The 12,229-nt window shown below is 35.6% G+C and overlaps 1 protein-coding gene across 2 annotated transcripts; it reads left to right on the top strand.

The window, feature by feature from the left end:
- The first annotated feature begins 793 nt into the window (after positions 1–793).
- Positions 794–5,563, top strand: LOC123525253 (asialoglycoprotein receptor 1-like). 2 transcript variants are annotated; one of them, XM_045304147.2, is made up of 4 exons: positions 794–1,060; positions 3,164–3,261; positions 4,043–4,133; positions 5,262–5,563. In XM_045304147.2, the coding sequence occupies exons 1-4, from the start codon at positions 901–903 to the stop codon at positions 5,486–5,488; spliced, it is 576 nt and encodes a 191-aa protein (XP_045160082.2). In that variant the 5' UTR covers positions 794–900; the 3' UTR covers positions 5,489–5,563. The 2 variants fall into 2 exon arrangements, with proteins under 2 accessions (XP_045160082.2, XP_053393991.1); XM_053538016.1 differs by lacking the exon at positions 794–1,060 and adding an exon at positions 1,067–1,240.
- Positions 5,564–12,229: the final 6,666 nt, after the last annotated feature.

Here is a 12,229-nt window from a genome sequence, read left to right as displayed (position 1 = left end):
GCGGGAAATATATTTATTACTACAATTAGGTTCAATTTAGTTAAAACCGTTGAAAAGGCATGTGTTAAAAGACCATTTGTATGTTTTAGATGAAAATTCAATCTTCCAAGGGCGTACACAAGATCTTTACGTTTAACATATTGCTCGACCTTATACTGAAACAAACAAATATCCTCTATTTGAGTAAGGGGCCACCGTGGCCGGCTGACTTTAAATCACTTGCTCCTCACCGATGTGGGTTCGGGCTCACTCAGGACGTCGAATTCTTCATATGATGAAGCCATCCAGCTGGCTTACAGAAGGTTGATGGTTCTACTAAGGTGTCCACCCTTGATGAAATAATGCACCGAACAGCACCAGAGGTCTCCTCCACCAAAACTGTAAAGTCGCCATATGACATATAATTGTATGGTGTGACATTAAACCCGATCCAGAAAATCCGTTTGAGTATTTCGCGTTTATTAAACGATCGAATAGTTAAATAAAGAAATGATATACCATATATTTAAAAAAAAATGACGTGTTTTACGCCTGCGAAAAATTACTTTGTGCGGCGTACAATCGAAACATAGTTATTTTTTTCGATTCTAATATATGTAAAGAGACTGTGATTGACAAATGCAATGAGTTGTTGTGCTGACGTTGTAAATTGTTTGTTTACTTCATAAATATGTAAAAAGAGATGACACTTACCGTTTAAGTACTATTGAGGTATGTATACATATGCATGTGAAATATTTTGTACGTGAAGTGCTCCTCATAAAACCACTTGTTATAATCCGTAATATAATAACAACTCACTTTTATAACTTTTTGTCCACCTACGTGTGATAGGCTTTCGATTATATTCATTGTATTTTGTTGAAAATACATTCATTTGTGCAACTTCTGATATAAAAGATGACAGAAATAAGACTTGCTGTTGTGTTACTATATTTCTATTATTGTGTAGGACAGGAACAGCAATGTTCCCGCTACCACTATGAAGAACAGATACTGGCAAAGGTTGTAAAGCTGGAACACAGACTTGAACTGTTGGAGGCTCGGAATAGTATTGGAGGTAGGTGACAGACAGCTGAAAGTTCAGACTGATATTGAAGGTAGTTGACTGACAGCTGGATGCTGCTCATAATAAAATTGGAGGAAGGTGGTTGCCAACTGGAATCTCGGATTAATATTGGAGATAGGTGATTGACAACATGAGGCGCGGAATAGATCTGGTGGAAGGTGATGCTTGGAGGTAGGTGATTGACAGCTGGAATGTCGGACTAATACTCAGGTAGGTTATTGACGAATGGAAGCTCAGACTAATAAAAGTTTGTTGACAGATAGCTGGAACTTGCAATAACTTTGGGGTAGGGAAGGTAATTAAGAGCTGGAACTTCAGAATAGACTTAGAGATATGTTACTGATACCTGGAAGCAAGGATAAATATTGGAGATAAGTGATGTACAGCTGAAAGCACTTTTAATATTAAAGGTAAGTGACTGACAAATGAAAGCTCGGAATAATACTGGAGGTAAGTGATTACAGCCCAAAGCCCGGAATAATATTGGCGGTAGGTGATTGAAATTGCGTGTGTATTTGTACACTCCTTTTTTCTTTAAAGATATAGGGCAGCAGTGTTCCCGTTAGTTAGATAAATTTATATGACTTGAACATTGACTTGTAAAGAATGATTTTCGCAGTTAGAGATGAATTAAGGAAGACAATACCATCTGCATTTTACACAAAAACTCCATTTTTATCATTACTGATCACAATACTAAAGTTTTAATGAACCAATTACAGTGACTGCAAACATACTTACGTCTCGTATAATGAAAATCTATCGCATTTCGGCGAGTATGTACACAGAGAACAAACATTGTTGCCTATAATACAAGTTACAAAAATATATGGGCATTTCGTAAAGAGTCATAGCAATTGATGTACATTCCCTAAATAATAATGCAAAGATGAAATTTAAGCATTTAAGGATGCTCGCTACGGTTTCGTATTTTTTTTTCTCAGTAATATATTTTAATGAAATATTTTGTATTAAAAGATCATGTTATGATGTATTGAAAAATGAAATAAAAATACTAGGTCACCAGCTTTGTTTCAATTTAATTTGCCCCTAGATATGGTGTTATTTTAAACATTTTTCAAAATTTCTGTATTCCTAAATTATATTTCAGTAAAGTACAATAATCAGCATAAATTTGATTATCTAAGGATTTTTAAAACGGAAAACAATATATCTATTTGAAACATGCTCAGAGAAATCAAAAGAAAATGATTTTATAAAGAAAGGAATACTTGTTCAGCAGACCCAAGGACTGTTTTTGCATATTTTTGTCAGTTTTAAGTTGTTACTTCTGCTATGTTATCGAGTTTCACATAATAGAATTTAATCAAACTCTGCACATACCTGTGGTTATGTCTACCTAATTTATAGGTCACCATATTAGATTTCGCTTAAATCAAATTACAACGAGATGGGATGTGGCGGACATTTATACAACGCAGGTTGGTACGAAATACTCTTTCAGTGTTTGAGCAAATGACTTAGAAATATATATATATATAAAATTATCAAACGGCAGATTTCTTAATAAGCGGATTTTAAGGTGTTTCTGAAGCATTTTGAGGGCATAGAACGATGAAAGTTTCCGCCCTTTTTTTTAACAAAACCTATAGTTTACGAATGTACGGTAGGGGTACTGTACGGGATTAGAAACAGCTGTGACTCAATGCAGAGTTGGAGCGCCGGTATAAATAACAGACTCCTGTATATGTCGGATTGAAGCAATTTGAACTGAAAGTACTTTAAATGTATATATTTTGTAACCATGGCGATACTTAACCTAACTTTAGTCAGTATATTATACATTTTGTACATTAAATGCATGCGAACATACACTGATTTACGAATTTTTGCCGTACGCGACATTAGATAATCACTTCCGGGCATGCGCAGAAAACCGCTCCAACTCTGTAGTGAGCTACATCAATTAGAAACACAACCAAATTGGCACGGTGTTGGGGTAAATATCGACCCGTCCGGAAAACTGTAGCGGATGCCTTTTAAGATTGAAACATTATGTAATTACAGGAATGAATAGAAAAGCAAAGTTATCAACAGTGTATGCAATTTAAATTACTCTTGGATAATATGCAGGTCAAACAGCTAACTCGATTTGTCCGGATACGTGGATACGTTTCCGAGGTTCATGTTACCTTTTCCCACGTGGAGATGTCAACTTTTCCGCCGCAGAGGTAAGGCATTATAGGTAGCATAATAATAATACCAAATGCATATTTCACTATCATTATTACAGGACACTTTCAATGACTAGAACCAAAAGTAAATTTTGCAATGTTTGCGAAACTTTGAACTTAAAATGATTACGAAAAACTGGTGTTGTCTTCATGATTTAACATTTCACAATTTAAAACTTGAATCTCTGGTGTACGAAATATTGAAATTCTTGATTTCACAAATTATTTTAAATAAAACGAGATACTGTTGATTATGACATTATGACCATCGCGATGTCATACTTCACAACGTACTTTAAAAATCAAAAACGTGTAATTGTGAAGTATGGAGTATTAACTTCATTATGAATTTCTAATGTGAATGTGAAGTCATGAAATCTTCACACTTTACGATTTCAAAAGATCTCGAAGAGTGAAGTGTGAAATCGTAAAGTAAAGTTGATGATTTCACACTTTCATATGGCAAGCAATTTAGGTGACATGTTTCTGTCTATAAAGTTTCGAATGGATGATCACATTTGATTATTGCTTTAAATTACAACGTAAAAATAAATTTCGTTTTGTTATTTCAAAACCTCTGAGGCAAAGTATATATTTACGATGATATAGTTACTGCATTCTCTTTTCCTTTATTTTTCATTTGGTCAAGTTTTTGTATGGTACATCTTCTTATTGAAAATATAAAAAATAATATAAATATTATCATTGATCTTTTCAGTACACATTCTTATTGAAACATAAAAACAAATAGTATGAATAGTATTATTATTTTTTTCAGTACTTCTGTGTCCAGCATGGTTCTCATATAGTGCATGTTGAGAGTGAATCAGAAAACAACTTTCTGAAAAATCATATGAGAGATTTGAAAGGTAAAACTCCTGTAGTTTCTCTTGTTTTCTCTCAGGCCCAACAAAACGTAACCTCCATTTATTTTCTTCGTCTAATTCCTAGTAAGTGCCGAAGACCTAGTAAGTGACTTGCTCAAGAAGAAATAGAATTAGTATGGCTTTGGAGCACAATTGTGTAATAATATCCAACAAAAACATTCTATTAAAAAAACACACACCATGTTTACTAAGCTATCAAAATTATTTTCACACATACTTTTTCACATATTGATACACGGTTTCTTTTAGTTCATTCTGTATTTCTAAGGCAGTTCTTCAATAGAAAAATACCTAGATGGAAAGGATATGGTTAGAAAAATGCACGGGTGCTAGACAGATAATCAAATATATATAGGCCTATTAAGTAAAAGATTTGATTATGTGTCTAGCACCTGTGGAAAAATGTACAAATGTTCATTACTATGTATCTGTCAGTACTGTAATCCTAATTTGCTGTTATTTTTAAAGCGTATGCAAGACTTATAGCCTTGACGCTTTTGTATAAGGATCAGTTCAAATAGTAACATAGTGAAGACATGGCCAGTGACCAATTATCTATATTTGAACAATTATCAAAATACTCAAAGTTCTCCAGCAACAAATCAGTCTATTCATGTTTTACGGGCAACCAAAATGTTGTCTCTATTTAAACTCAGTGCTTTTACCTCTAATCTTTCCAAAGTGTTTGTGTTTTTTCCTGGTTACCTATTTTAAAGAGGCCATGCTCTTTGAACACCGCTATTCATGTTTGTATATTTATACTTGTTTTTCCGGTTTCCAACTGTCTTCTGTTAAAGTTATATTCATGTTTGGAAAATGTTACGTTTTGATGAGAGAATCTCGGATGGACATTAAACGAGACTTTAGGACCAATTCTCTGTAAGAACCCAAAAATGTGGGAAACTCATAGCCACAGATTTCCTTTAAACCGATTTTATCTTGAAGAGGATGCAAAATTAAGAAAATCCTGTTTTTCATTTTTTCAATATATGTCCCAGAAATTAGTATAAATATTATGCTGTCATAGATACTCATTGCGTATTTAAATACTTTTCAGCTGTATGCTATTGTAGTTGAAGATCACATACAAGTATCTTATTTTCGCTTCAGAATCAAGTTACTGGATTGGACTTACTGATACTGATGTAGAAGGCACCTGGGTATGGTCTGGTACAGGAAAATACGCGCTGTTTACGGACTGGAGCAGTCACAGTCCAAATAATTATGACGGGAATCAACACTGTGTTTTCATGGAGTTTGCACATGACTTTGAATGGAATGATATGACATGTAATGCTAAATACAGAGCAGTGTGTGAAAAGAATCTGCTAAGCTGAACTAATACTTAGGCCATTGACATACTGGCTATTTTTTCTTATGTCATATTCTGAAAAGTAAACAGATTAGATACACTTTGCTACTTGTATATTCATAAGATTGAACGTAGTGGTATTTTTCCTTTTGTGTTCAGTACAGTAATAGAAAAAGTTTTATTGAAAGAGGTTATGATCCGAACATTTTAAGACACAATATATTACCACCACCATTATACGAGTGTCATTCAAAAATAATGACAATGGTGCTCGAATATGGTACACAGTCTGTATAAAGACTTCAAATTTAGTTCATCCCTTCAAAGTATTCGCCCTTGATTTCAACGTACTAGGTAAACGCCATAGAGTAGCCTCCCCTTGGTATAGTCTTAAGAAACTGAAAAATACGACCACCAAGTGCTTTATTCGTTACATATTTGTGTCCAACTATAAATTTTGTCAGAAAAGGAAAGAGAAAAAGAAATCAAGGACTTAAATCTGGTGAATAAGATGATTGATTTGTGCCATTTTTCATCTCTTAAGATTCTTTTGAACGATAGCACGTTTTTTAGCCGCAGTATTATCATGAAGCAAAGACCAGTCCTTGGGCGCATTTTTGTATTTCCGTTTTAAAAGCTTTCAATACTCTTGTCTCTATAACACTTTCCAGTGACTGACGTCTTGACGGTGTAGGAATTTAAACAACAATTCCGCTTGAGTTAAAGAAGATGGAATACAAAACCTGTTTAGTTCACATGAGCAAAAAGCTCTAGGTAAGCTTTTGTGACCGCTCGATGTCCGTCGTACGTCATGCGTCGTGAGTCAACATTTTATAAAAAAATCTTCTTCTTCAAAACCACTGGGCAGATTTACACCAAACTTCACAGGTATGATTCTTTGGTGGCTCCCTTTCAAAATTTCCCATAGAATTTAATTCCATGCAAAACTCTTGTTGCCATGGCAACCGAAAGGAAAACTTTGATAATCTTCTTGCCCAAAACCGCAACTCATAGAGCCTTGATATTTGGCCTGTGACATCATCAAATGGTCTTCTATGAAGATTGTTCAAACTCTGCCCGCCCCTGGGGTGAAAAGAGGCCTCGCCCCGGGGATCACAAGTTTTACATAGACTTATACAGGAAAAAAACTTTAAAAATCTTCTTGTCCAAAACTGCAAGGCAAAGAGCCTCAATACTAAACATGTGACATCAACATCATCTAATGATCCTGTATGAAGATTGTTCAAATTATGCACCTGGGGTGAAAAGAGGCCCCATCCGGGGATCACAAATTTTACATAGTCTTATATAAGAAAAGACTTTAAAAATCTTCTATTCTAAAACCACAAAACCTAGGCTTTTGATATTTGGTATGTTGCTTTGCTTAGTGGGCATATACCAATATTGTTCAAGTTATGTGCCTTGGGTGAAGAAACGCCTTGCCCTGGGGGTCCCAAGTTCTACATAGACTTTTACAGGGAAAAAACTTTAAAAATCTTCTTGTCTGAAAGTTCAAAGTCTATGCCTTCGATATTTGGTATGTAGCATTACCTAGTAGATCTCTAACAAGATTATTCAAATTATACCCCTGGGGTGAAAGGAGGACCCGAACTAAGGGTCACTTGTTATAGGAGTAATATATGAATAAATTATCAGATCATATTTCCTAGACTGTTTATAATTACCTGATTACCCCAAGCGAATAGGGGTCACTTGACTATGACCTTGACCTACTGACCTGCTTTCTTGTTTTTAAGATACAGTCTTGAAATTTTGATGACTTGTACAGTTTTGTACACCGATCTTCAAACTGACATTCAGTGACCATGAATGTGATCTACTGACCTACTTTCTAATATTTTAGCATCAGTGTTTCATTTTTAACATGTGGCTCATATTACTCAGGTGAGCGAATCAGGGTCATCATGGCCTTCTTGTTTACATTTTTATTTCTTTTTGCAAATACTGTTCTACTGTAACCTTTTCGCAGGTCTCATATCCTGTAAGCAGCTGTGACATGATGGATCATCTAAATTTGAGAACATTTTTTTATCGTTTCTTTAGCACATTTAACCCTATCTCGGTAAGGCATCGGGCACAATCCTTTCTTAACTGAAGTTGTTTTTTTTTAGAATCTCATGAATTCTCGTTGAAATGCCAAGAAAAGACGCCATCTAAGACACCGTGTAACTGGCGTCTTCATATATCAGACGACTTACAGCAGCAATGTAATTTGGTGTCACTACTGTTTTAGGCCTGCCAGGACGAACCTTGTCATTATGGACTGACTGGCTATTTTAAGTGTACGTACCAACTTGTAAACAGTTTTCGGTGATACTGCAGACTTTCCATATGAAGTATGCATTTCACTGAGTATCTGCCTCGCAAGTATTTCTAAAAACAACGTAGTTCAATGTACGCTATGATTTCATTTTTATTTGTTTCTCATAGTCACATGCACTTTCCTTACTGTATATAATCTTAAATTAGAGAAAAGTGGAAACTTCACAGGTCACTCAACACGACAAAAACGAAAATGTTGCAGACTCGGTTTGATTGAGCCTGTTCATGGACGGTAGCGGAAATGCATGCTACCGTCCACGCCCTCTAGCCCCGGGTTGAGCAGAACTCAACATTTACACATGCTATAGGTACAAAAAGCAGTTTAGAGACATCCGCAGATGTATTCAAACGGCGATGAACATGATAGTAAACTAAATATGCGTTCTTTAATTGTATTTTGCGTCAAAATACATCAAAAATGATGCCATGTAGATATTATTTATAAATTTTGTACGATTGTTGTTTCATGGCAATTTTTTGGTTTTATTTAGTTTAAGATTAGATTATAAAATGTTTTATTAAAGAGGTAAATGAGGTACGAGGGGTGTTCAAATATGAATGCCACTAGGCCAATTTGCAGAAGTGCTTAACAAACAATGCCAAAATAATAACTCAATCCTTCAAAATACTCACCACCATGTGATATACAGAGTTTCAGTCTTGTAATCCAATTTTTAAAGGCGTTTTTATATTTATTTCGAGGTATACTGTTGAGACACTGGAAAATAGCCGAACCGATATTTTTGCGCGTTTGATATTTTCTTCCAGAAAGGTGTTTTTTTGAGCCTCGGAAATAGGTAAAAGTCACAAGGGGCAAGATCTGGCGAATAAGGAGGGTGAGGAAGCTCGACAACCTTTTCCTGTTTCAGATATTCGCGTACAATGGCCGCTTTTTGTGACGAAGCATTGTCATGCAACAACCTGACACCACGGAGACCACCACGGAGACAAGTTGCTGGTCGACGGTTTGCGAAATATTTCTTTAATTTATGAAGGACCTTGCCTTTGTAAACCTTGGCATTTACAGACTTAAACATTCGTAAGGCAATTTGAATAGCAGGACCTTAATTTGTAAAGAAAATTACATAATTACCTTTTTTTACACTTATGGTGCGTTTTGCTATGCAAGGTCTTTCACTTCCTTTGGTTGCCCATATTTTGTTCTGTATCTTTCGCTTGGGCTCATAAAAGTGAACCCATGTCTAATCTCCAGTGATGATATCTGGGAAAAATCGATTGTTTTATTTAGGGAACTGTTCAACAATTGTTTGGCGATTCGTACCCGAGCAAGTTTTTCCTCTTTTATAAGGAGATGGGGTATTCATCTGGCACTTATCCTTCTCATTTTTAAATCACGTCTGAGAATTGTATGAGCAGCTCCTACTGAGATACCAACGTATTTAGCAATATGCCTACTTGTAAATATTGCATCGGTAGCAATCAAATCCTTTACTTGTTCAACTATTTTTGGCGAAGTTGCAGTTTTTGGACGGCGTGCATGAGGCGCATCTTTCACTGAATCTACACCACTTTTAAATTTCTTACACCACCGTGTGACAGATGAAAAAGAAAGTTCATTGTTCCCATAAAACAAATTTCATTAAATATGTCTTTCGCCTATATACCAAGAATACAGCGGTTCTTGATATAGGACAGTATTTGGTTAGTGAAAGGAGACCTGTTCCCAACCATTTTAGCTTTAGTGTACACGAGTAGATAGTGTTAATCGAGCTATTGTCAAAGCTAGATAGAACGGATTTAAACATGTATTGTATCAATGAAGAGCTTACACAACCCTCTATGCGACACATATATCTATTTCGTTCAAATCATGGTTAAAAGCGAGATATTGGCCTAGTTGCATTCATATTTGAACATCCCTCGTATGACTCAATGTAATTGAGACACACCGCTTGCTTTGTGATCAGCCCTTTTGCTGTTGGAAGTTTTGCATTGATCTGGTTCATGGTCTGATTCAGTTTCTTTAATATAGCCTTTCTGCTAGCCTTAGTATTGAAAACGGAACACTGCGCACTTAAATTTACATGTATATTTTCTTATCTTATCAGAAAATAATATTTATGTTTTGTCTATACAAGGCTTTTACGTTGAAGTACGTCATTAAACTTCAAAATCATGGCGAAACAATTTATTGTTTGTAATATAATACACGTGGTTATTTGCATTTTATCAATCAAAGGTAAAAAGTACCAACATTCAATAAGGTATGCGCATGTACTTTTAAAAATAACATTTTGTTTTGTTTAGCGGAACATGTTTCAAGTATAGATAGTTCGAAATCGAAAAGTTGGATAATATGAATGAGTGACAAAATTTGACGTATAATCAAATAGAAGATTTTCTAATGATCTTATTAGTAATAAGGCAATAAAATCAAATCTGAAAAGTAGATCCCTCGGAAGCACCGAGAACAAGGCAAACAGTGAAAATTGCAGACTCGGTTTGATTGAGTCTGTTCATGAGCAGTAATGGAAAATGCAACACTGCCCACGCCCCCTAGCACCGGCTTAAGCAGTATTCAATCTTCAAATCTAAATGAGTTGAAATCAATGCTTCCGAAGGACCAGAAAATATAACAACACTGAGATGAAGTCGGGGCGACTTTTTAGGGCCGCCACACAGCACTTAAAACCCGCTGTTGTAAAGTAAATAAAATCTTAAAAGTAGATCCCTCGGAAGCACCGAGAACAAGGCAAACAGTGAAAATTGCAGACTCGGTTTGACTGAAACGCCAAATAAGCAATGCAAACTAACAAGTTACCATGTGAATGGGAAAACGAATTAAATGTGAAATTAGACCATTTTAAGTAGGAGAATAATATTTTTTGTTTTGTTTGTTTGTTTGTGTTGGGTTTAACGCAGTTTTTCAACAGTATTTCAGTCATTTAACGGCGGGCAGTTAACCTAACCGGTGTTCCTAGATTCTGTACCAGTACAAACCTGTTCTCCGCAAGTAACTGCCAACTTCCCCTCATGAATCAGAGGTGGAGGACGAATGATTTCAGACACAGTGTTGTTTATCAAATTGTCATGGAGAACATTCGCCCCGCCCGAGTTTCGAACTCACAACCCCGCCATCCGTAGACCAACACTCTATCTACTGAGCTAAGCGGGCTGGTGTAGTGACTTGAAACTAATAATATTGAAAATTCCAGAAACGGAACAAAACTTATACGTGTAGTGAGTGTAACATTTCCACTATGTTGTTGACAGTACAAAATACCCTGTCTTCCACAGCAATGTGTCAGACCAGACCAGAAAATTATGCTGCTTAATGAAACAGCTTTGTTTGAATTATGAATTGGCCTCACCAGTTCTATAAAGGACACAATCTTTATCCATTCAGCATTGAGCTGACTGAGCGTTATTTGACTGAACGGTCCACTTTTCGGGCACAAAGCTAAGGCTGAGGTACCGATGGGTCTAAACTATTTATTGTTAACTTAATTAAACAAAGTATATGATCAAATGGTAACGATAATAATAATTTTTCTGTTGTCATGTATTGGGCATGAAAAGTTATCTTTTTACTTTGAACACTGTCAAATTAGGTGTATCTACTGACACACTATGCCCGGACAGCTGGACGGCATTTCGGGGATCATGTTACTTGCTTTCACACGAAAACCTCACATTTATGGACTCAGAGGTATGTATGTAAAAAATGATGCAGGACACAGGTCAGTACGCAAGTAAAAGGACTGGACAGTCAGAACAAAACTTTTAAAGCCACTTCGGTCCATGCAACATTTTCTGGTCAAACTGGCAAGTCCTTAACTGCAAATGGACACATGTAAAAACTATAATTTGCAAAAAGCTTGTTTGATTCTCACAAAAATTTGCATATTAAATGGTGAAGGTATAATTGTATAATTTGAAATGATGATAAAAGTAAGATTTCATGCAGAGCCCCTTTAAATTTCTTTTGAGATTCCTAATAAAGATAATAACGCACAGAGGTAGCTACATGTTTCAACGGTATTGTGTATGAGACAATATTACAGGAACATGAAAACATTTGTCCGTGTAAATCGTCGTAGGGGTTATATACAAAGTGCACCGCTTATGAAACAGGGTGACGTCAATCATATTTAATAACTTGCACATTTTACCGGCAATGAAAAAGAAGTCGTAATATAACAGAATAGAAAGTGGAAACCCACATGGCATCTAACAGAACAACAATGAAAATTTTGCAGGTTCGTTTAGATTGAGCCTATTCATAGAAAGAAGTGAAAATGTTTGCTACCATTCACATTCTCTTAAAACTCAAATATTTGCACATGTTTTAACCACTAAGACATCAAGCAACATTTATGTTTTATGTTAAATGTAGGTGTTGATGGTTAGCAATTATTCCATTTCAGCGTTTTTGTGTACACCATGGAGCACATTTGGTTCA

Source organism: Mercenaria mercenaria, chromosome 3, assembly GCF_021730395.1.
Source record: "Mercenaria mercenaria strain notata chromosome 3, MADL_Memer_1, whole genome shotgun sequence".
NCBI classification, from domain to species: Eukaryota; Metazoa; Mollusca; class Bivalvia; order Venerida; family Veneridae; genus Mercenaria; species Mercenaria mercenaria.
The sequence above is the reverse complement of the archived record's forward strand: the minus strand, read 5'-3'. Positions and strand labels throughout refer to the sequence as shown.